The 26414-nt window shown below is 41.7% G+C and overlaps 1 protein-coding gene across 4 annotated transcripts in view; it reads right to left on the reverse strand.

Annotated features, from left to right (window-relative positions):
• CUBN (cubilin) overlaps positions 1-26414 on the reverse strand; it is a 281074-nt gene that overhangs the window by 147278 nt on the left and 107382 nt on the right. For all 4 annotated transcript variants that reach the window (XM_043478782.1, XM_043478781.1, XM_043478780.1 and 1 more), the window contains one exon: positions 15801-15951. In XM_043478782.1, coding sequence (XP_043334717.1) covers positions 15801-15951 — 151 coding nt within the window. The remainder of the gene's footprint in view (positions 1-15800; positions 15952-26414) is intronic.

Genomic DNA, 26414 nt, shown 5'->3' on the forward strand with positions numbered 1-26414 from the left:
AGAAAGAGAGTGATGGCGGCTCTTTGTACCCAACTGGTAAGAGAAGATTTTCATGGAGGAGAAGACATGATTTCATAGTTGCATAATTTGCACACCAGGTTGTAGAACTTTTGGAAATATAATAACATACCAAGTAAAGCACAGGCCGTGGCATGAGACAAAAGAACTTCCAGCTTTGACTGTGCTACCCGTTGGATGACTAATTTAACCTTTCTAACCCATGGCGTTTTCATCTGTAACAGTGTTAGTACTTAACCTCATAGGGCTGTGATATAGATTTAATGAAAAAACCAAAGTATAGTTTTTAGCTAAGTGTCTTGCATACGATAATCACTCCACGTATACTGTGTATTACAACTGAACCAATGTTTATCCAGACCTGGGACGACACTAGAGAAAGATTTAGAGTTGAAGAGGAACTACCATACCAGCTAAAGAGTCACCGTGAATACCCAATAAGATATAAGAAATCAATTATTCATGAAGCTGCAATAAAGATAGTTCACATCTGTACGGCAGTGAACAGTTTCTCCATGTGCTTCTCACAAGCACATCATCTTATTTGAGATTCATAACAACTCTACGAGGTCAGCAAGAATGATCATATCGCCCAAGTGAGGCTCAAGAAGGCTGCTGAACATGTAAAATCACACAGTAATGGCGGCTCTGGGGCCAACCTTCCCTGGCCACCCCCTCCTGTTCCCCAATCCCCTACTTCCAGGTTCTGCCTTATCTCCACTATGACTAGTTGGGCGTTTCATTCCTAAGGCCCAGGATTGGCAGTGTTCAACACCACCCTCATTACTAAGGCAAAATATCATCATAGCAACCAGAAAAAAAATAAATAAATAAAGTAAGAATCTTTTTCATTTAATTTGAGGCCAATCTAACAAATCTAATATACTAATATCAATAGATATCAGCTGAAGTAAAATAAGATAACACCCTGAAGAGAATCATATGTTTTTCAGTTATAATTAGTTAAGCTTTAAAAGCTTTTAGTTCTGGTGACTGATCATCTGGTTGCTTCTGTTTTCCTCCAAAATCCCAGTCATCAGCTGAAAGGAAGCATGCTGATCATGCTTCCAGCTTATCAGCAGGAAGCATGCTAATCTACGGAACTCATAACAAGAAAGAGTTAAAAGTTGTTGTTAAACCTGCTCACTTGTGAAGATAACTTAAATCTTTCTCATAGAAGAACTCTGCTAACACTGTTTTGGGGTTTCTTTGTAAGTTTGATTTAAAACAAGCAGTGAGTTATAAAATTACAGAACAATGGCAATGAGAAACATCTATGTATGTTCCACCCTCAAGGTTTGGGGTGGTTTGGTTGTTTTTTTACTTTTTGCTTTTAACACAAGAGTTTTAATAAAAGCAAATCAGCAAAGAAAGGGTTACATAGAATTAGAGGCACAAAGTTTTAAAAGCATATTCTGTGTTCCCTGCAATTACAATTGCTCAAACCTCTTTAAACGTGGCATTTTCCTGAAACTATGTTCCACAAACCAAGAGCACCAGGAGACCTGCCAGCCTGGGAGTGGCATGGCCCAAGCACCCTGATATTGGAGGAAAAGCAACAGAGAATGGACCCAAATGGGATATCTTCACATCCTTACCCTCTAACCTTGGAAGGAAATGTCTGAGAAATCAGTGATCCATATAAAAAAGAAGCTGAAAAGCCAAAGTAGAGTAAAAAGCAATTTTAAACAAATGATGATGTTCATATACTTCATTAAAATGAATGATTTCTATTTTAATAGTTTTTCTATAATTTAAAAATAAAAACTTTCTCTGCTGAAAACCTTGAGAGGTGACTGGTTTTATCAGTTAATCCCTCAGTAGTATAAAAGTATATGCCACAGTCCTGGGGTGTAGGAGAAAGGCAAATGATAGGTGTTCATCCTAAAAGAGAAGACTAAAATCAGGTCAACAGCCCTCTTTGAGGACAAAGCCATGAGTGGGGCCCCCAAATGCATCTGACTCACTTGTCAGTACAATTTGCGGGGGGGATTTTGTGGGTTAGCACTGATTCTGTGAGGACAGAGAGGAGCAATCATGACACGAAATCAAAGAAGGAAACTAGGTAATGCAAAGACCAAGGAATGGGAAATTCTCCAGAGGAAAAAGAAGTTAGAAGGAAGACAAAGCCGGAGACTCCAAGAGAGGGGAGAATTGTCAAAGTTGCAGAGGCTCCCGTGTTGGGTTGAATGGTGTCACCCAGGAACCTGTGAATCTGACCTTATTTGGGAAAAGGGTCTTTGCAGATGTTAGAAAGTTAAGATGACGTCATGCTGGATTAGACAGGGGCTGAAATTCAGTATAATTGGTGCCCTTCTAAGAGATGAGAGATTTGGACATAGAGACACAGAAGGAGGAGGGCCATGGAAAGATGCAAACAGAAACTCAAGTTACACGTCATCAAGCCAATGAAAGCCAAGGGTTCCCAGCAATGAACAGAAGCTCGAAGCAGTAAGGAAGGATTCTTCTCTAGAGCCTTTGGAGGAATGGCCAGGCTGACCTTGATTTTGGACTTCGAGACACCAGAACTGTGAAAGAATACATTTCTGTTGTTTTAAGCTACCCAGCTGTGGTATTTTGTTACAGTTGCCCTAGGAAGTGAGCTAAGGGCCTTCTTCTGGGTGTACACATAACATGGTAGAAGGGGTGAGGCCTCTCTGGGGCCTCTTATAAATTCACTAATCCCAGCTATGAGGGCTTTATGCTCATGACCTAATCACCTCCCAAATGCCCCACTCCTAACACCTTAAGAATTAGGTTTCAACACGTGAATTTTGAGGGGACAGAAACATTCAGACTCAGCACAAAGTTGAGAAAACTGGAGACAAACATAGGCTAGGTATCATATTAGGAGCAGCCAACTCTAGAGTTTAGGGTGACTGTTTAGAGTTTCATCTTCCACAGTGACTTCATCACTGCCCAGACTTTGTGATAATTGTTTTGTCTAAATGTGTTCCATACAGCAATGGATATGAAGTAATCAGTTTTCAATGGTAGGGACAGAAAAAAAAAAAAAAAGTGAAAGAATATGGTCATAACATGAAGTTAATGACTTGGAAAATAGATACAGGATTATACAAGAAGCTCAAAAATCAATGCTGTCCATAGTTGTTAAATGACTTTTAAATTCCTACATAAGATGTCATATTAATAATCAAAATTAAAATCATCATAGCCATTGGACTCTCTGAGATGTCCTGAATCTGAACTGATCAGTTTCAGCTTACTATACCGAAAAGAAACATGAACTCAATGTAACCATATTTTAGGACTTTTCAGATAAGTGATGCCTTTAAACTGTGGTGCTGGAGAAGACTCTTGAGAATCCCTTGGACATTAAGAAGATCAAACCAGTCAATCCTAAAGGAAATCAACCCAGAATATTCACTGGAAGGACTGGTGCTAAAGCTCCAGTACTTTGGCTACCTGATGTGAAGAGCTAACTCTTTGGAAAAGACACCAATGCTGGAAAAGATTGAGAGCAGGAGGAGAAGGGGATGACAGAGGATGAGACAGTTGGATGGTATCATCAACTCAATGGACATATGAGTTTGAACAAACTCCAGGAGATAGTGAAGGTCAGGGAAGCCTGGCATGCTGCAGTCTGTGGGGTTGCAAAAAGTTGGACACAACTGAGAGACTGAACAACAACAACACATAATATGAATTTTAATTTCCTTTATATGAAAGAATAAAAATCTTTCTTTTTGACCCAGAGAAGTATAGTCAATCTTGTCATCTTTTCATTTTGATTAACTACATCCTCTTTCATCTCATGTACTCATTCCAACCAAGATAAAAAATGGTTTCCCAGTAGAAATTCTATTCTTACAATCCAGAAGAAATCAATCATTCTCTCTTAGACATTTTTAAATTATTGAAGATCAGCTCCAGTCCATTCCCATCATTCACTTGTCCAACTAATCTATTATGGGGTAGCTACTGTCACTTTGTATCACTTCTCTTGTAAGCTAATTTGCATAACTAAACCATGGTAACAGATTAGATGATCTCTGTGGTCTACCCCAGCTCAAATTGTAGGATTACTGCAACCATATGCAGCTACTCCAGAGAAAGAAACTTTATGAAGAAGCGGATACTGTGTTGAAGGACAGACAAGGAGTCTCAGCTATTTTGAACTAGTTGTTCACTAAGTAATGAGCTTCACCCCATCATTGCTATGCAGACCTTGAAGAAAGAAGAAACTGTGCAATTGAGAGGGGGAGACCTTGGAACTGGAACATTATTTACTGGGGAAAGATGGCAGACATTCATTTGAAAACACCCATTATCCTCAGTGGGAACTTAGCTGCGAAATTACCTACTATAAGCTCTGACCTTCTCTGCATTGCAATATTACTCCATCTTTTTTGCAAAGAAAAACTGGGGGAAACTATTTGCTTGTAGGCAGAGTGCAGCTGTTTAAAACATAGGCTTAGGTGTTCAACACCACACACTTAGTTGTGTCCTCATTCCATCACTGTGAGTTTGGGGAAGTTACTTGACTTTTCCAAGACTCCTTTCTCAATTTTCTTATCTATAATATGGGGATGAGATGATGATTTCAGAGAATTGGTAAGAGAAGAAAAGAGACTGTATTTGTAAAGTGTTAGCCAAAAGATCTAGCACATGGTAAAATGATAGCACCAACTTTTCAAAAATTATAGTATCAAAATTTTAGATAATTACTTGGTCTAGTAATAATAAATGAGGTATCAATTAAATCAGTGCACCAACCATGTAAAGCATATTTTCGTTTGCCGTTAATAAGGCAACATGGTTTTATTTTTATCATCATTAATGTCTTAAAATAAATTTAAAATTACATTTAGGGGGACTTCCCTGGTGGTCCAGTGATTAAGACTGTGTTTCAAATGCAGGGGCTTCAGGTTCAATCCCTGGTCAGGTAACTAAGATTCCATATACCTCACAACAAGGCCAAGAAAGAAAAACATGTAAAAAAATATTTTTAAATTACATGTAGGTAGTAAAATCTATATTATTTAGCCTGTGAGTAGTCTGTAAGTATAACAGGAAGGAGAAAGAAGTCAGAGACAAGGTATGTCAAGTTCATTACTTAAACAAAGAATTCAAAATTAGATTAAACCTTCTAGAATGTAGTTACCATCTCACACTGGAGATTCACTCTTGATTTTGTGAGTCAAGCCCACTGAAGGCTGGCTTTAGTTTCTCTGAATGTTCAGGGGCATTTACAAAAATACAAGCCCTTGGACACCCAAGGTCAGAGCTAAGTATGGCAATATTTAAGTAAATGCTCAAAAAGAGAAATCTCTGGGGACAAAAAGTATGTTCTATACAGAACATCATGTTCAGTTTGTGTTGATTTAGTCATTTGGGGCTGCTACAAAATTTGAAACTACAAAAAAGAAAAAATGTGTGGTTTCTTTTTTCATGTTGTACAGAAAAGTGTGGAATCCCCTGGAAAGTGTGTGCAGTGTCCATCAGGGGTGTTGTTGCCAAGGAACCAGAACACAAACAGAAGATTTGAGAAAGCCCTGCTTTTTGGCCCAAATCTCAAGGACTATTACAAGTTGTGCAATGTATGATTTGGTAAGGTCATGGTTGTTTGAGGGTTACTTTTACTTTTTTTTTTAACTGTTTGGAAAAGTAGCGATGGAAATAGAACTCAGCCTTTCACACAGTAGCGACGTGGGAACTGGGATGCCAGCTTTCTACAAGGTCGCCACTGGTTACGAGACACAGAGCCAACATTGCATGAAGGTCAACTATGTGTATGTGTATTTTCTGTTGTCGTCAGGGAAGCAAATAATGTCAGGGTTTAACTTTTCCACTCATAGTGAAATGTCTACATAGGTTCAATGCAGCCTCTGATTACTAGGACCTTGCTGGAAAAATTGTGAAACCAAGGCAAGAAGAGTTGGGTGATTTTCTTCGTATGTTATCATCCCAACTTTACAAACATCCAAACAGATTCGTTTTTATATGAGCATCATCCATTAAGAACCTCTTTCCAAAAAAGATGTTAAGTGAGAATCTGCCCTAAATAAAAATCAGACACAGTATCATAATACAACAATCTGTGCCTTGGTTCTCCACTAAGACTGCACACAACTTTCAGTCTCCTGGCTTAAACGTTTTCCAAGAGTAACAAAGACAAAAGTCCAAAATATCAAATATGCTGAAGTGGCCAGAATAAGTACAGAAGGATATAGCATGTGTAAATGCTAATGCTAAGAAGAAAGCCTAGTTAACAGTTGGGGAAATAACTTTTAAATTAAACAGAACTAACATTTTTAAAAGGTTTCTCTTTTACTTAAATTTCAACCCAAACTGAACAAGATTTTTTCATCACACTACATAATCAATCACGGGAGTCTATGCTTTTATCCATCTGTCTTTATCAAGAGCTTGCTTACAGATTTACTGAACAAAGGACACATTCTTGAGCACAGATGAAGTTACTTTCGAGGCAGAGTGGGAGAAGTGTTTTACCACTTTTCTCTGGGACATTCTATTACCGCCCAGCAGGAAATGACACGGTAGAGCAATTCGTCAGCAGCAGAGAGAAAGGTCTCGGCCTGAGATGAGGACCAGACAGTATGATTCACAGCTCAGCCTTACAAGCCTGCCCCGGAATCTCTGCTGACCACAATTTAAAAATCACTTTCCCTCTGAGCACTGCACCTCCAGATTGCTGTGGATGTCTGCATCTCACAGAAGCAGGAGACAGGACAGACCACATGAAATAAAATCTAAGCTCTTGTGATGGCCCTTATCCACTAGGCTCTGACAACCCTCTCTGCCTCGACTTCTGCCCTCCCTTCAGCTCAGGATTTTCTCAATCATTTGTTCATTATTGCCCTTCTAAGGAAGCTGTTGGATATTTTTTTTTACCAACTGCTCAAAAAATTTAATATCACAGATATACTATATATCTGCTCTGTACTCTGTGTATCTGTGCTTTATACATAAAGCATAAGATATTTTCATGAAGCAATTTTGAATCCCAATAAGCTATTTGGGGTTGGTGTTTGGAACCTGTGCTCTAGATCAGCAGTCCCCAACCTTTTTGGCACCAGGGGCTAGTTTTGTGGAAGACAACTTTTCCACGGACCAAGGCAAAGAGGATGGCCATGGGATGATTCAAGTGCATTACATTTACTGTACACTTTATTTCTCTTATTATTACATTAGCTCCACCTCTGATCATCAGGCCTTGGATCCCAGAGGTTGGGGACTCCTGCTCTACATGAAATATTTGCCTGTTGAAAAACTTTGGCACCATCAACTCAAGTCTCCCTGCTTTTGCTTAGAAATGTCTCTGTCTCCCAGATATTTGACTGATTCTTGTTTCTTCTTTAAAACTCAGTGCACATATCAAAGCAGCCTGGAGGGCCTCTCAAAGGAGACCTGAGGCCAGCCTAGGTCTCCTCCCAGCCCCCAGGACATCACGGTCATGGATTCTGCACTTGGTGTATCTGTCTGTCTCCCCTACCACATGACTACCTCCCTGAGGTCAAGGATGCTGTCTCCTTCTTCGCTGTTATGGGCTGAACTGTGCCTCTCCCACTGCCCCCCCCCCCCCCAGAATCAACACACTGAAGCACTAACCCCCAGCACCTCAGAATGTGACGGCATTTGGACACAGGGCCACTAAAGAGGTAACAAAGGCAGAGTAAGGCTGCCAGAGGGGACCCTAATCCAACCTGACTGGCCTCCTTACACAAGTAGAAAACTCGGACACGCAGAGACATCAGTAGGTTCACATAGACAAGGCCATGCAAGGACATGTAGTAGGAAGGAGGACCCCTTCCAGGGCTGTACAGTGAGCTCTTGTCTGACACCCGGAAATGAAGTATCCGAAGAGACATCTCCTGCTGATGAAACAGGAGACTTTACTGATGGGGTGCCTGGGCAGAAAGAAGGAAGGTAAGGGAACCTAGGAGAACTGCTCTGCCATGTGGCTCATAGTCTTGGGTTTTATGGTGATGGGGTTAGTTTCCAGGCTGTCTGTCTCTGGCCAATCACTCTGAAGGCTGCCATCTGCAAATCCAAACATAGAGGCCTCAGGAGAAACCAAACCTGCCAGCACCTGGATCTTAGACTTCAGCCTCCAGAACCATGAGCAATAAATTTCTGTTGTTTGAGCCACCTGATGTGTGATATTCTATTATGGCGGACTGAGCAAACAAATGCACTCTCTACATTCTACAAACACCACGCCCAGATCCTGGTTGTGAATAAATATACACCCGTTGGTTGACTGAATGAATGACTGAATGAAACATGTCCTGTTCAGAGGCCTGGAGTAATCACTACCACATGATGCAAAACCACAAACTGCCTAGTCTTTGGAAGGAGACCCATGGATCTACTCACAGAGCCCAGTTTATTGGGTCCCACACTCTCAGGTCAATTGCCCAGCACTCGCCTGTAAGGCCAATGGCTAACAGAATTACAAAAGATAAAACCTTTGTCTTCAAAGGGTGAGCTTCCCAGAAACTCCAGCCCACAAAGTCTAAGTCACAAAAGGAATAAAAATGACAAATTAGAAGAATTCCCCTGAAAGACCAACAATAACAAAGACTATTGAAATGACTTCCTGAGGGAAAGAACAGAGGGAAGGTTTATAAGAAACATGGCTGACCTCAAGGAGGTTCTTGGCCAGGACTCTCAAAATGCATTTTTTAGAAGCGCTTTGACACAGTTCTGCATGTCCACAGGTGGTCAAGAAGGCGCTGGCTCACATTCAAATAAAGCCAGTCTTGCAGGATCAGGATACGGCTTTTATAAACCTCCAGCCAATTTCTGAAAAACCCTCAAGGCTCGAGAAATCTTGTTACTAGCTAAAAAGATGATAAAATGGAAACAGCCACCATTCAAGAGGCTGATGTCATCTGTCTCTGCAAAGAAAAGGCCAGGCTCCCCTTTGTGAGAGCGCAGGGTGACATCACCTCCCATCCGTGCCCTTCGCCCTTCCTCTGCTGCTCCCAGTTGGGGGGGTGGGGCGGTTCTCCCTTGGCAAATGTCACTCTTTCACTCACAAAGCTCCTTGACCTTGTTTGTTTGCCGGATTCCATTGCCAAGTGAAAGACGGCCCCTGGGAGGGGTGACCAGAGCCGGTGAGGGGGTGTGCACAGCTGGCCTGGGGGGCCCTATTCACACAGTGCTCAGAAGGTTCTGTATTTCCTTCAGCAACCCAGACGCAGGCCTCTGGGCCGAATGCAGCCCCCGGACAATGCTGTCAGCGCTGAATACTGTGGACCGTTTAGCCAGGCAGTGCAACTGTGGCCATTTCTTTCTTTGCAGAGTGGGATTCTCTTTGATGGTTTGCAGAAAGGGAGGGCTCACAGTGCCACTTTAAAGATGCGCCCACAGAGAAAGCCCGGATTGGGGGCCCATTTTCTCAGAACAAATAGAAGATTTGTGTGGGCCACACAGAGGTACATTTTGAGAGCGGGTTTATGGATTAGTGGGCCACATGAATGACGTGCACGGGGATTCTCCTCCAGCAGCCATGGTCAGGAAATGATGCTACTGCCGATTCTGAGCTCCTGATGAAGAGGGTTTTGGAGTTCTCACTGCATCATTTAGGAGAGAGTGGGCGGGGAAAGAGGCCTGAAAGGAGATTTGATTCTAGTGGGAAGAAGCAGTTGCTTTGATCAGGTGAGCAAGAACAGCTTCCCAGCCAGCGTCACCCTGGGTGTCCTGGGCCCTGAGATGGAGATCCGAGGGGGCTGTGCTCAGATCCATGGACACACGTGCACGCACACACATACACATTCAGGAATATTTCTACTGTACTTTAAAAAATTGAGGTTCACTTTTAATTGTATTGTTTGGCTCTTGTACTTGTTTTACATTTATTTCTCTGCATTTTGCATTTTATTTTATATTAAAATCCCACAACATGCCACATTGTTTCAGTGCTTCCAGATCCTACTCAAAAGTCATCTCTTTGAAGTCAAAGACAAATACTGCGTGATACTGCTTACATGCGGAATACAAAAAATACGACACACTAGTGAATACAACAACAACAAAATAGAAGCAGACACACAGTCAGAGGAAACAAACTCTATCTAGTGTTACTAGAACTAGGAACCAAACTCTAGTGGTTACTGGTGGGGAGGGAGGGAAGGAATAGGGCAATATGGGGTGGGGGCGGGGGGAAGGTACCAAACTACTGTGTGTAAAATAGACTCAAAGATACACTGTACAACATGGGAAATACAGCCAATATTTTGTAATAACTGTAAATGAAAGTAACCTTCAAAAACTGTATAAAATTTTTTAAGTTACAAGAAAAACAAAGAACTGAAAACTAACATTATTTCAAGTGAACATGGTTAGATGTGAGTCATTTTTTTTTCTTTGTAAGTACATGTGATACTTCAAGGTCATAAATGCTTCAGTGTCCAGATAATCTCCCCAAAAAAGATGCATACAAAGAAATTTATCTGACATCAGAAGGGTTTGCAGGAAAGAGACGGTATGACCCCTATGTGGCCCGAGCCCCTAACAGTGGGGTACCCAAAGCAACTGCTTCACTCTCCAGCGCCCCCAGCACAGTTCCCTGTGAAACTGGACTCCAGCTGCACTGGCCTGTGGGCCCCTCACCCTGACCCTGCTCCCTCCCACCACATGGTCCTTCTTCTGCTGGGAACCCTTCCCCTTCTCCTCTTTGCCTGCTTAACTCCTGCTTAGTCTTAGGTTTTAGTTCAAACGTCCTGCCCTCAAACACTAGCCTCCTGTGCACATCAAATCCCCTTTTGTGTGCTCCCGGGGCATCATCACACAGCTGATATTATATAGATTTGTGCATTTATTTGCTAGATGGCTACTTCTGAGAGTAGGACCCAGGCCTGCGGGTAGGAGTCACACAGGGTCCCCAGCCCTAGCACAGCATCTGGCCCCAAACAGTTCCTTAATATCTGTGGAAGGAACACATGGATGACTAAAAACCAGATCTATGTCTTCAATTTACCAGCAGTGGGTGAGAAGTGAGGGAACCTCCTCCATCAGAGACCTCCTTCCTGACCCTTGTGGTTCCTGTTGTCCCCTCTTCTTGGGCTGCCTTGAATTAAGGACCTAGTTCAGATGCAGAGTATAAACTCAGGGCTGTGTAGCTACTGAATATGACAGTTAATTTTGCACAGAACTATATCACTAACAGTTCCCCTTCTAGAAAGTTCTTCCCAAGCATAATTTATATCTAGTGGGCAACACAGAGTTTAGAAAAAAATTGTTCAGTTCTGGTCCCATCTGGCAGAATATTGCTTTACGAAATATTGCCGAACTCTGATTCCAAGCCTAGCAAGTTTTCAGCCATTGGGAGTAAGTTTTGAAAAAATAAACAGGAAAAGAGAACAGACAGAGGCTGTCTTTGACTCTCCCTAATGAAGACAGGTTCCAAATGGACCTGGAAGAAAAAGCTTTTCCCAACCAAAACCCAAAGCTTTCAGGAGAGGATTCAGCCATGCCTAGGACACTGACTGGAGGAACCCATGACACAGTCATCCAGTGTACCCAAAGTTATCCATTAAATCATCTTCCTTGGTGTGGTCTTAGTGATGTAGTTATGCAGTGGAGCCAATAATGACCATGAAGTCACACTCCTTAGTGTGGCCCTGGGCTGGTATGGCTATAACAGCCAGGAGGGGAGAGGAAGCAGTCTACTGAAGAAAAGGATATTGCCAGCAAAACAAATTACTGCTCCTAAAATTGTCCATCCTAGCTGCATGGCAGAATTCCTTAGGGAGCTTTTGATAATTAAGGATAGTCAAGGTCCCACTGCAGATCAATGGAATCCCATCACTGCATATTGGAACCCATGCACTGGTGCTCAGGAAAACTTCCAGGTAATCCCAATGCCACGTATCTCGGGCTGAGGACCGTATCCCTGAGCCTTGTGAGTGGCACTTCTTACTTTCCACTTTCTGCCTCAGTGTTGGAAGGATAAGAGCTGGGGTCCCAGTGAGGAAGAACCTCACTGCTTCAGAGACTGCTTCAGAGATTAAAGAAGAGAAAACTTTCCAAGTATGGTCTACAGAGATATCCCATCAGCATCACCTATGAACTTCTCAAAACTGCAGATTCATGGGCCTTACCTCAGCACGTACATCAGAATCTGTTTCTTAGCAAGATCTCCAGTGATGCATATCCACAAGGAAGTTTGAGAAACACTGTTCTGGAAAATACCCCTTGTCCTTGAAAAATCTGGGTCATGTTCCAAGATTTTCCATATTTCTTCTAGGTATTTCCACACTGTCTCTAGATCCCTTTGAGTCAGGCATTTGAGTCACCCTATTTCTGAATCACAGAATACTAAAGATGGACTGTACTACAAAGATGCATCAATTCAGGCCCTTCATTTAATAGATCAAAAAAATTGACATTCCAAGGTTAAATCTTGAGGAAGAGGACAATGCAGAACTTTCACAAGCTTAATTATCACAGCTCATGTGCTTGGGAATTCATAATCTATATTTCAATTATACTGTGGCTTACCATCAAATATTTTAAAATACTGACCCATGTGTGTTTGTGTGTTAGTCACTCAGTCACGTCTGAATCTTTGCAATCCCATGGACTGTAACCCACCAGGCTCCTCTCTCCATGGAATTCTCCAGGCAAGAAGAGTGGAGTGGGTTGGCATTCCTTTCTGCAGGGGATCTTCCTGACCCAGGGGTCGAACCTGGGACTCCTGCATTGCAGGCGAATTTTTTATCACCTGAGCCACTAGGGAAGCCCCAAAACTCCCATTCTTATCTCAATCTCCAGTTCACAATAACAGAACACCTTACACTCTTGAGTATATAATAGAGATCTTCAGTTGTGTGTGAAATGGTATGGACCTAATATAAGCAGAAGATATTAAGAAGAGGTGGCCAGAATACACAGAAGAACTATAAAAACTATATAAAAAAGATCTTCATGACCCAGATAAACACAATGGTGTGATCACTCCCCTAGAGCCAGACATTCTGGAATGCAGAGTCAAGTGGGCCTTTGAAAGCATCACTACAAACAAAGCTAGTGGAGGTGATAGAATTCCAGCTGAGCTATTTCAAATCCTAAAAGATGATGCTGTTAAAGTACTGTACTCGATATGCCAGCAAATTTGGAAAACTCAGCAGTGGCCACAGGACTGGAAAGGGTCAGTTTCATTCCAATCGCAAAGAAAGGCAATGCTAAAGAATGCTCAAACTACCGCACAATTGCACTCATCTCACACACTAGCAAAGTAATACTCAAAATTTCCAAGCAAGGCTTCAACAGTATGTGAACTGTGAACTTCCAGATGCTCAAGCTGGATTAGAAAAGGCAAAGGATGGGTTGCCAACATCCGATGGATGATCGAAAAAGCAAGAGAATTCCAGAAAAACACTTACTTCTGCTTTATGGACTACACCAAAGCCTTTGACTGTGTGGATCACAACAAACTGGAAAATCCTTAAAGAGATGGGATACCAGATCATCTTAGCTGCCTCCTGAGAAATTTGTATGCAGGTCAAGAAGCAATAGTTAGAACCAGATGTGGAACAATGGACTGGTTCCAAATTGGGAAAGGAGTTTGTCAAGGCTTATATTGTCACCTTGCTTATTTAACTTACTCTCCACTGGTGGCTCAGACTGTAAATCGTCTGCCTCCAATGCAGGAGACCTGGGTTCAATCCCTGGGTCAGGAAGATCCCCTGGAGAAGGAAATGGCAACCCACTCCAGTACTCTTGCCTGGAAAATCCCATGGATGGAGGAGCCTGGTAGGCGATAGTCCATGGGGTCCCAAAGAGTCGGACACGACTGAGTGACTTCACTTTCTTTCTTTCTTTTTTTCTTTAACTTATATTCAGAGTACATCATGCAAAATGCTGGGCTGGATGAAGCACAAGCTGGAATCAAGATTGCCAGGAGATTTATCAGTAACCTCAAATACACAGATGACACCATCCTTATGGCAGAAAGCAAAGAACTAAAGAGCCTCTTGATGAAAGTGAAGAGGAGAGTGAAAATATTGGCTTAAAACTCAACATTCAAAAAACTTAAGATCATGGCATCCAGTCCTATCACCTCATGGCAAACAGATGGGGAAACAATGGAAACAGTGACAGACTTTATTTTCTTCGGCTCCAAAATCACTGTAGATGGTGACTGCAGCCATGAAATTAAAAGACGCTAGCTCCTTGGAAGAAAAGTTATGACCAACCTAGACAGCATATTAAAAAGCAGACATTAATTGCCAACAAAGGTTCATCTAGTCAAAGCTCTGGATTTCCCAGTAGTCATGTATGGATGTGAGAGTTGCACTCCAAAGAAAGCTGAGCACAGAAGAATTGATGCTTTTGAACTGTGGTTTTGGAGAAGACTCTTGAAAGTCCCTTGGACTGCAAGGAAAGCCAACCAGTCAATTCTAAAGGAAATCAGTCCTGAATATTCATTGGAAGGACTGATGTTGAAGCTGAAACTCCAATACTTTGACCACATGATGCTAAGAACTGACACAGTTCTTAAGTTCTAAAAGCCCCTGATGCTTGGAAAGATTGAAGGCAGGAGGAGAAAGGGATGACAGAGGATGAGATGGTTGGGTGGTATCACCGACTTAATGGACATGAGTTTGAGCAAGCTCCGGGAGTTGGTGATGGACAGGGAAGCTCGGCGTGCTGGAGTCCATGGGGTCGCAGAGACGGACACGAATGAGCGACTGAACTGAACTGAGTGTTGCGGAGCATATAATTAATGCTCCATGATGTTAAAAACCCTCAACACACCTTTGGGTGCTCTCAATCTGGGCTCACACTGTTTATGACAGTGGGACCACAGCTTAGGATGTCTGTGTGTGATCCCCAGCGTAACAGGGCCACTCTACTTCTCTCTCAGATTGACTGAATCATACAAGGGAGCCCTATGCCCTTGGCTGAGAACTGCTCATGAAATAATCACAAGGACTACATTTTCAGGTCTGGGTCACTCTAGGACTGTGGTCCTCCAATGTACTCACCAGGGACACTAGTTAAGACATAGACTATTGGGTTTCCCTCATAGTCTGTTATTCAGCATCTGCGGGATGGGTCAATATTTCTCGCAGATCCTACGAGACACTGCCTTGGGGGACCACGTTCTGAGAAGCACTGCCCTGAGGACCTCTCCCTCTTCACTGGGTCACATGAGCTTAGTCTAGAAGTTTCAGAACTTGTGTCTAAAACAAATTTGCATCTTCACAGGAGTGATGATGCCTGCCAGCTTTCAGAACCGCCAGCTTGCAGGAGGCTCTCAGGTGCCCTCCTCAAGCACAGGGCCTGTCCTTGGCTTGGTGCATCAGAGGCTCAGGCTTCCTGCTCGGTCCCCTCACAGCCCAATCCTCCCCCTCACCCGCCTACTCTCTCTGGCTCTCACTCCTTCCTTCCTTTCCCTGTCACTCCTTCTCTGATCAGTGTCAAGGTGAGTCTTAAATCTCATTCTGCTGCACTCTCCTGAGAGACTCCATCGCGCCCTGTGGTCTACTTGCCACAACGAGGTTCAGGTCTTCACCCCTTGAAACTTCCTGATGCTCCCACCTCCTAAAGCGGATACCCAAATCCTGTCCACTTGGACTTCACTTCCTGTCTTAACCCCAAGAGGATTCCATTCTCCAAGAGCCACCAATGTCTGAGTAAACTTTCTGAAGCCTGGCACCATTCATGTTCCACTTTTGGTGGATGGAATTGTTTTCAAACGTGGAATTGAAAAGGGAACGATGCTTGGTCAAAGAGCAACTACCAAATATGACTGAGATCAGCAGGGGGTTGGGGGGGCAGCTTACCTTGGATGAACCACTGCATCTGAAATCCTTTCTCTTGGTGACCAACTCCATCCGTATAAAACAGCACATGAAACGTGGAGCCAGTGGTGCTCCCTGAAGGTGGAACGTCTGTTCCACAGAAGCGCTTCATCCGCTGTGGGCCATCATAGAGCTGAAATCAGAGAGAAAACAGCAGCCTGAAGAGCAAAGTCCACGCATGCAGCTAAAGCTGTTTCTTGGTTCAAAAGTTAAGGGTCAATCTACTGAGGTGGGCTGAGTCCAGGAATTAAAAATAGATAATTATATGCAGAGAGAGGTCCCTCCAAGGTATAATCCAGGCACAGAAGACAGAAATGCTGGCCTGGATGAGATAGGTTCACATATGAATCACATGTAAGAGATGCTAGATGAATAACAGTATTACAACTGTAAGTTTTAAAAATAAATACTAACCATAAACAATCAGACAGTTTAGAAAGTTCTGAAAGGAAAATAACAAAAATTAATCCCACTGAAAGTGAACCATTGTTAATATTTTGTTAGTACCAGAAGCTTCTCTTACCAACATTTTTTTCATTTGTTTGTATATATACATGTACATCTGTGTGCAAGGAAATGTGTGAATATGTGTGTATCAATTTGGGCTACACATTTAATTGTGTTCCCCGTTTTTCACTAAGGTTGTCACTAAATAGGCTATGTAAACATTTTTAAGAGTGGCATACATACCGCTAATATGCTGTATTTACATTACAATTCTGCTATTGTTCACTTAGATAGTGCTACTTGCTTGGTCAGGTCGGACTATTTGCAACCCCATGGACTTTAGCCTATCAGGCTAAATGGCAACCCACTCCAGTATTCTTGCCCGGCCAGAATACTGGAGTGGGTTGCCATTTTCTTCTCCAATTGTTCACTTAAGATATTTCCAATTTGAGGGCAAATAAATATAAATCTTTGTTTGATAGTTTAAATTTCTTTTAGGAAAGATTCCTCTAAAGGGAGTGAATCAAAAGAACAGGATCTTTCATGGCTCTAGATATGTATTATTAAATTTCTCACCAGAAATTTTACACAAATTTATTCTCCCACCAGAAGTTTATGGAAATATTTCTTGCAGTACAACTTTGGCAATTTTGACTAAAATTATTATTAAAATTGGGGCTAATAGTGCAAATTTGTTTTCTGTTTGTAGTTGTCTGAATTTGTTAACTTCGGGATTGGGACTTTTTTCATGATTCTTATGCATTTCTTTTTCTTCTTTTGGAACTTTTCTGCTGAGGTCTTTGCCCATTTTCCCACTGAGGTGTTCATATACTCTGTTGTGTACACTTTATCTGCTTAATTTCATTAGATACATCTCCAAACTAAAAAATAAAAAAACTTTCTGCCATCTCTCTCTCTTCAATCAGGAAAAAATAATGATAATCCACAAAGATTTGCTTCCTTAGGACTCAGAACATTGTATTTTCTTTTCATCCCCTAGTGTCCACATTAAACACTTTGTTCCACTTACCCTTGCGATGTGCTGCCTGTTACAATAAAACGGAAAATGTCTGATCACGGGCTTGCTTTATTCTTCCCTTGGAGAGTACACACATGTGCATGTCTGTGTGAGTGTATGTGTAATTGTATGTATTTGTATGTAAATGTAGCATCTGGATTCGACAAATTCCATACTGACAAAATTATTTTTATTAGCTGAAATGTTATGATAGAAAATACCGTTTGAAACATATTGACCCAAGCATAGAAAACTTCATAATCAAATTCTACAAATCCCCTCCATGAAGCCTTCCCTAATCCCTGTAGACAGTCATAAATGAGCTTTCCTTTGAAATCCCTAAGCTTTTCATTTGTGCTTCTTTGTGGAAATCATCACATTCTGGTGATAGAGATGTGTGCCCGTCTCCCCTACTGATTTCAAGTTTCTGTAGACCCCAGATCACCTTTCAAATCCCCACAAAGCCCAGCATAGGGCTTTGTCCAGGGCAGATTCCCGATATAGCTTAAGTGAAGAATTGCAACCACTTCCCCCACAATTGCACTCACTCACTCACTCACCCTTAGGTACAAACCTAAGCATTTTATACAAATGATAAAGATGGGGTTTATCTTTCAGTCTTATCCCTTCATCTTCCTTTTAATTTTTTAAATACTGCTGCTTTGAATATGTGTATTTATGATCAAGCTTCTAAGGTTGTAGATGATTGACAGAAGTCAAAAGAGGGGGTAAAAATGAGAGAAAGAAGAAAGCCACATAAAAAGAAGAGGAAACAAAAACAGCCCTTCACCTCCCATCTCGACCCCTCCATCCACTGCAGGAGGTGGAGGTAGGGGAGGAGTCTGTGTTGCAACCTGTTTACTCCTAAACTGCTGCTTCACTGTAGGGTATTTATTTCAGCCACAGAGTTCTTTTATTAAACCTAGTATATGAATTCCAATTCAAAACTAATTAATACAAAAATAAACATGCTGTTCCCAAGCCGAGGCATGATAAGCCAGAAAACACTCCACTGTTCTCCACTCCAAAAGACTCATTTTGAACTTTTAGTGCAGTGACCAAAACTTTAATTACTTCATCTTTATCCAGCAAAACGAGGTAAGATTTCTCTAGGACCACAGTCACCCTGAACTTCACGGATCTTCTGAAACACTAGGTGACGTTGTTAGGAACCGTATTTGAGATTCTTCAAGGTCAGAATCAGTGTAGTGTTTTCGCCTCCTAGCTCCGCAAGGTTAAGAAATGTGACATTTTCACATGACTTGGAGGGGATTTTTTTTTCTTCCTTCCGGATGGGATTACTTCATTGAAGGAGAGCCCCTGAATCCCAGTGGTTCTTAAATAACACACTGTGAATGGAATTGGGGGGTGGGGGCAAAGGGAGGGGGTTTGAGAGGAACAGTGATGAATAACAATTAGTTTCTTTTTGCCCTTGGAGGGGAGAGACTGATACATCAAAATAAGCATCAAATAGACATTGATGAAAATGCTTAAATATAATGTCAAATAAATTAATTAGTGTAGAACAAAATCTCTCTAGAAGAAAAATCCCATATCCCTAATTTTATATCCTTCTAAGGTTTACACTTAATTAAATCAGGGGCTTTTTATTTATTCTCACACAGATGGCTAACGTCACCTCAACAATTCATTCCCGCGTAAATTTACCACACAAAAAGGAACAGTCATTTCTCAAAGTACACAAATACTGGTTACCATGGAAACCAGTTGGTGCCTGCTGCTCCTGATTTTGTTTTCAGAGCAGAATCTTAACCACAGGACATTCCAGCTGTGACTCATTGGGACTACTGGCCAGCACGCAGCTCGGTCCTGCGAAGGGTACCAGCTCCTCTGCTTTTAGAAAGCTTCAAGATTTACTCCTTCTGAACAGTATTTGAGGTTGGACTTGTGTCCATAGAAAGAAAACTTGTAGAAATTAAGAAGTAAAAGATTGACATTCTTACTTTGAATATGAAGGTCAAATTTGTACAACTGTGTTTAAAGGTTTGGGTTGGAATTGAGCTTCAAGAGTTGCTTGTATATTTTTGAGATTAATCCTTTGTCTGTTTCTTCATTTGCTATTATTTTCTCCCAATCTGAGGGCTGTCTTTTCACCTTACTTATAGTTTCCTTTGTTGTGCAAAAGCTTTTAAGTTTCATTAGGTCCCATTTGTTTAGTTTTGCTTTTATTTCCAATATTCTGGGAGGTGGGTCATAGAGGATCTTGCTGTGGTTTATGTCGGAGAGTGTTTTGCCTATGTTCTCCTCTAGGAGTTTTATAGTTTCTGGTCTTACATTTAGATCTTTAATCCATTTTGAGTTTATTTTTGTGTATGGTGTTAGAAAGTGTTCTAGTTTCATTCTTTTACAAGTGGTTGACCAGCTTTCCCAGCACCACTTGTTAAAGAGGTTGTCTTTTTTCCATTGTATATCCTTGCCTCCTTTGTCAAAGATAAGGTGTCCATAAGTTCGTGGAAGCTCAATTCCAGAAAAATAAATGACCCAATCAAAAAATGGGCCAAAGAACTAAACAGACATTTCTCCAAGGAAGACATACAGACGGCTAACAAACACATGAAAAGATGCTCAACATCACTCATTATCAGAGAAATGCAAATCAAAACCACAATGAGGTACCATTACACACCAGTCAGGATGGCTGCTATCCAAAAGTCTACAAGCAATAAATGCTGGAGAGGGTGTGGAGAAAAGGGAACCCTCTTACACTGTTGGTGGGAATGCAAACTAGTACAGCCGCTATGGAAAACAGTGTGGAGATTTTCTTAAAAAACTGGAAATAGAACTGCCATATGACCCAGCAATCCCACTTCTGGGCATACACACTGAGGAAACCAGATCTGAAAGAGACACGTGCACCCCAATGTTCATCGCAGCACTGTTTATAATAGCCAGGACATGGAAGCAACCTAGATGCCCATCAGCAGATGAATGGATAAGGAAGCTGTGGTACATATACACCATGGAATATTACTCAGCCGTTAAAAAGAATTCATTTGAACCAGTTCTAATGAGATGGATGAAACTGGAGCCCATTATACAGAGTGAAGTAAGCCAGAAAGATAAAGAACATTACAGCATACTAACACATATATATGGAATTTAGAAAGATGGTAACGATAACCCTATATGCAAAACAGAAAAAGAGACACAGAAATACAGAACAGACTTTTGAACTCTGTGGGAGAAGGTGAGGGTGGGATGTTTCGAAAGAACAGCATGTATATTATCTATGGTGAAACAGGTCACCAGCCCAGGTGGGATGCATGAGACAAGTGCTCGGGCCTGGTGCACTGGGAAGACCCAGAGGAATCGGGTGGAGAGGGAGGTGGGAGGGGGGATCGGGATGGGGAATACGTGTAAATCTATTGCTGGTTCGTGTCAATGTATGACAAAACCCACTGAAAAAATAAATAAATAAATAAATTTTAAAAAAAATAAAGGTTTGGGTTGGTTTGTTTTTTTTTTAATACTTAAAATGCTGCTCATGTTTTCAAGTTGCCATTTAATGTATCTTCACATGTGGATCTGTGTATGTACAAAACCTCCTGTGTAGAATCTTATCAGCTGTTCTCTTAAGGAGAAGATTCATTTAGGATTTTTGTGTTTTAGATCTTCCACCCTCCACGCCAGCATGAAATATCTCAACCACTCTTAAGACACTCAAAGAGGAAGGAAATCTCTTGCCTAAGCCACATTTACCAACTTCTATCTACTTCCTTTGCGTGGGTTTGATGATTTGGTGCTTGCATGGCTGATGAGACCATTAGAGATTTCAGACTATGGTTGCAACATAAAATGATCTGTGGACTCCAAAATAGTATGGATTCATGCATACAAATGGAAGACAGAAAACCAAAGACTCACCACTGACAGAGTGAGATTTTTGTAAGATTAAGGTTTCTGTAGGTACTTTATGAATCACTGGAACTCAAGCCTGATGGAATGTCAGCTAGTGTCACCTGCTCCCTCAGTGTGAATCAACCTTATGAACTGTAAGATGCTCAGAAAAGAAATGTAGTTTTCAAGCACCGCTTTGTTGCTAAAGTCTTTGATGATTTTGAAAATTTGTGATCTTAATGAATGAAATTATAACTAACTCCTATCTCAGCTTGGGATGTACAGACAGACTTCTAGTCTAAACTCATTTTAGAATGACAGTGAATAACAACTAAAACTCAACCCTTTCTATCATAGAAGTGAAGCGAAGTGTTAGTTGCTCAGTCACGTTCGACTCTTTGTGACCCCATGGACTTAGCCTGCCAGGCTCCTCTGTCCATGGGATGCTCCAGGCAAGAATACTGGAGTGGGTTGCCATTCCCTTCTTCAGGGGATCTTCCCAACCCAGGGATCAAACCCGGGTCTCCTGCATTGCAGGCAGATTCTTTACCACTGAGCTACCAAGGAAGCCCTCTCTATTACAGATTGGCAGCTAGTTCATACTTTTCTAAGTACTGTTTTCTTTATTTACTTGAAATTTTTCCGGAAGAAAAAAATTTTTATAATGGAGCATTAATTTTAAGAATAATTAAATATAGCTCATATAAAGAAATTAAATCAAGAGCTTCTTTGGGAAGATATCATTAAAATATGCAAACATTTCTGGAAAAAAATTTGGTCCATTTCCTATTACAAATCTTTAAAAACTCCAAAAGAACTTTATCCTTTAGAGTTTAGCATGTAGTTAAAATAATTCATCTGCTATGAGGGAGAATTCTAGGTGTAGTAGAGAGTTCCTAATATTTTTAGAGAAGAAAACTTCTGGTCAATGTAAAGAAGATAGTTAAATTTCTGAGAACTACACTCAGTGAGTTCATAGAGTGGCTTTTGAAAGTCAAGGTCAAAAAAAAAAAAAAAAAAAAGAAAGTCAAGGTCACTAGTAGAAGATTATATTTCAGTTGAGAGCAGGACAGTGATTGTACTGCAGGAACACATCAGAGTACACAATAAAGGACAGAAACGGTATGGCCCTAGAGGAAGCAGAAGATATTAAGAAGAGGTGGCCAGAATACACAGGGAAGCCTGGCGTGTTGCAGTCCCTGGGGTTGCAAAGAGTCACACATGACTGAGCGACTGAACTGAGCTGAATATGGTCAGTGTTGGGCTCGAGACTCAAAGTCCAGTCTAGCTCTAAAATTCACTTAGAACATAAACTTGTGAAAATTACTTAACCTCCATAAGCTAAGAGTTCTTTGCAAACTTGGCCTCTTAATGGTACTTGTCTCAGGGCTGTTGTGGCTAGCAAACCAAAAGAGCCATATAACAGGTTGGGTATGAGTCCTGGCATATGGACTCAAACATTATTCTAACTCTTGGTCAGTGGCAAAGGGAACCAACATTGCTTCTAAAGAAACTCTACCGGAAATAACTTTGACAGAAAATAATATGATGGGTAGAAAGAATTTGAACTGACTCATGTAAAATATTTCTCAGAAATCATCCCTGGCAGACCAGACAGGGAAGCAAGAAATCAATGAATCACTTGGGAGGAGATGGAGGGCCATGGCGGGCAGGGTGTTGCTATGACAACCCGGTTTTGTGTGTAGACTGAGGCCATCCCTGCCATGTGGGGTGCAGAGCTCAGTGCAGATCATACAGTGGGGGAGTCTGAAAGCGTGGAATGTGTGGGTGGAGGGAGGTAGTGGTTCATCACAGGGCTGGTGGCGAAGAGAACATTGGGCAATCTGTCAAGGCTGCCCTGGTGACAGATCAGGGAGCAACCACTGGATAGCAAAATAAGTGTGTTTTTTTCCTGTTGCAGCCTCCACCCCACTTTCCGTCTGGTCAGCCTGCAGCTCCGGCTGCTTGGCTACTGGAGCTCCAGAGAGGAGCAGGAACTGCTGAATTCTTGGAGCACCTCTTCAGATTTTCCCCACCCCAGCATCAACTGTACCAGGAACTATGGGAGCTGCTTTGTTAGAACAGTTACTGAGAACACTGTTGCCCAAGTTTACATGCAAATCTGGATAAACTTGGAACTTTCAGCGTTTACTTTAAATCTGAAAGGCTTTGAGACGTTCTTGTAAGAACAGAAGAAACTGCCAAGCAAGATTCATCTAGGAGGGTAAAAGGCCCCCACTATGGATGGCAAGAGCCTGGGCAGGGAGGCGGGGGAGGGGGGTGGTGTGGTAAAAATGCAATCCAGTTATGGAAGATAAACTAGACAGATGCTTAAATAAACATGCATAAGCAGAGCACCGCTGGCTCTGTGACACCCCGGGGGGTGGCGGGGTGGGGGTGAAGGCTCCAGCAGGGGACACAAGGGTGGGCACAGTGCAGTTGGTACAGAGGCATATCTTGCCCGCCCCCTACTCCCCCCTTCCCACCAGGCACAGGAAAAGCCATCGCCATGTGCTGTAGGGTGGGGCAGGAAGCATGAGGTACCTGTCTAAAATTAAACAGTGACTCACAACCCTGAGCTTTGCATGAGACCAAGAAACCCACTGAAAGCCCACATTTGGAATTATTTTGTGTCGCTCTGAATTAAAGGTTGGACTCCAATACAGACCATAAGGTCACCTTTCCATGTGGTGGCTAGTTGCTGTCCTCTCTTAAATAGTGCATGGATATTTATTTCTGCTTTCTACATATTACTTATTTTAGATGCCACCAAGGCTGATTTGGGTTGGTTTGTTTGCCTGTTTTTTTTAACCATTGTTTAATCATGGATGCATGCAAATGTTTAACTACAAAGACATTTTATCTCAGCACTGTTTATAATAGTGGACATTTGTAAAGATTCTAAGTGTTTCTCAAGGAAAATGGGTAGTTGTATTGTGATGATGAAACATTTAATGTTGCAAATGATGTGGTGTAATAAATAACAAGGAGAAACATTCGCAAGCTACTGTTACATGTTTAAAAATTCATTAAAGAATAATAGTACAGAACTTAGGATGGAGGGAGGAAGAATGGGGGAAGGGATAATTAGGGAGTTTGGGATCAACATGTACACATTGCTGTATTTAAAATGGATAACCCTCTGCCTTACACGGGGCACTCTAGTCAGTGTTACCGGGCAGCCTGGATGGAAGGGGGCTGGGGGGAGAATGGATACATGTGTATAAGGCTGAGTCCTTCACTGTCCACCTGAAACCATCACAATGGTGTTAATCAGCTGGATTCCAATATAAAATAAAAAGTTTTAAAAATGCAAAAAAAAAAAAAAAAGAATAGTATGTACAAAATGATCCTCTTTGAATTTTAAAATAAAATAGGGAGGGACTTTAGTAAGTAAATGTCACCAAATATTATCAGTAGTGATATAATTTGTGCTATTTTTATTTTATCTAGGTTTTTCTATATTTTCCAAACTGTCTGCAATGACTGTATTCCTATGTGATCAGATAAGTTTATTTTTTAAAGTATTATCTCTGGGACCCTATTGACATAGCAAGGTAGATATGTATTGGTAATATTTTTCCAGGCTCAGAATTTCATACCCTTTTAGGTTCTCAGATACCCAGCTGGTCTACTAAAAATATTGTACTGTCTGTCTCTATAATCTTTTTCATGTATCTCAAGATTATCCCTGAAAATTAGCCCATTAAAATGTTATTATATAAGGTAATCTTCAGCATTAATTTAAAACCATATTTTGTCCCTAATGCTTCCTTTGTAAAATCATAACTAGGCTTTTGTTATTAATTAGACTAATTCTGTATTTAAAAAAAAGCATCCTTTCAGTTGTTCAGGGACTAAAGAGCTCTTACTAACATAAATTCTGATAGTCACTGATGGACCAATAAGCACCTAATTCCCTCCACAGTGGGATGTGAAATGCTTTGAAAGTCAAGTATGTTCTCCCCAGTGTGTACGATGAACATTTAGTTCCATGAACCACAGCCTTTCCTCTGCCAGCTATACTATTGTGATGCATTCAACGTTTAAAAAAATTATTCTGCCTCCTAAGAGCCTCACCATCTGCTACAGATGGACTCAGAAACAGGGAGATAACTATAGCGCAACATGAAACCATAGAAGCTGGAGCTGGAAGGACCCAGAGCACAGCCACACACTCTTCTCCAATTGAGGAACGGGGAGAAAAGAAAGCTTGTTCAATAAGTAAGAAAGCTTGTTCAATAAACAAGTCCATGTAAAAACTGAAGGGTAAAGATGTCACTTTTGGACTTGCTTGGTGTTACAATAGTTAAGGGGCTTCCCAGGTAGCTTAGCTGGTTAAGAGTCTGCCTGCAATGCAGGAGACTCCGGTTCTATTCCTGGGTCGGGAAGATCCCCTGGAGAAGGGATAGGCTACCCACTCCAGTATTTTTGGGTTTCCCTGGTGACTCAGATGGCAAAGATTTCACCTGCAATGCAGGAGACCTGAGTTTGATCCCTGGGTTGGGAAGACCCCCTGGAGAAGGGAAAGGCAACCCATTCCAGTATTCTGGTCTGGAGAATCCCATGGACAGAGGAGCCTGGTGGGCTACAGTCCATGGGGTCACACAGAGTCAGACACGACTGAGCGACTAAGCACAGCACAGCGGCACAATTGCTAAGAATCCACCTGCCAATGCAGGGGACATCTGATCCCTGGTCTGGGACGATCCCACATGCACTGGGGCAACTAGCCCATGAGCTGCAGCTCCTGAGCCTATGCACCTGGAGCCTTGCTCTACAACTGAAGCCACCGCAGACTACAATGGCAAGTAGCCCCTGCTGGCTGCAAATAGAGAGCCCGCTTTCAGCGACAGAGACCCAGCACAGCCATTAATAAAAAATTTTTTTTAAATATGTCATTTTTGACAAAATTCTGAAATGTTGCAGGTGGAAAACTTTCCTCATTGTAAAAAGTAGTCAATCAGTGTAATTAGTCAAAATTCACAGCAACTCCTAACTTTTGGATTCAGCCTTCTGATCGACACCTTCTCCTCCATGCCATGTGCCTGCTGGATGGTGGAAGGGGCCTTACATGCATGCACTTGATGCCTGTGGTCTGAGGAGCAAAGTGAGCTGAGGACCACCGGGAAAGGAAGTGTGCAAAGAGCACTTTCAAGTTTTGAGCATCTAAAGAAATTTTCACTGGCTTCCAGGTAGTGTGGAAATTATTGGTAGGGTTGATTATTATATATCCTGATCCTGTCCTTCATGTTTGAGAGGATAGTGAGAGG

This window comes from Cervus canadensis, chromosome 10 (assembly GCF_019320065.1).
Source record: "Cervus canadensis isolate Bull #8, Minnesota chromosome 10, ASM1932006v1, whole genome shotgun sequence".
Lineage (NCBI taxonomy): Eukaryota > Metazoa > Chordata > Mammalia > Artiodactyla > Cervidae > Cervus > Cervus canadensis.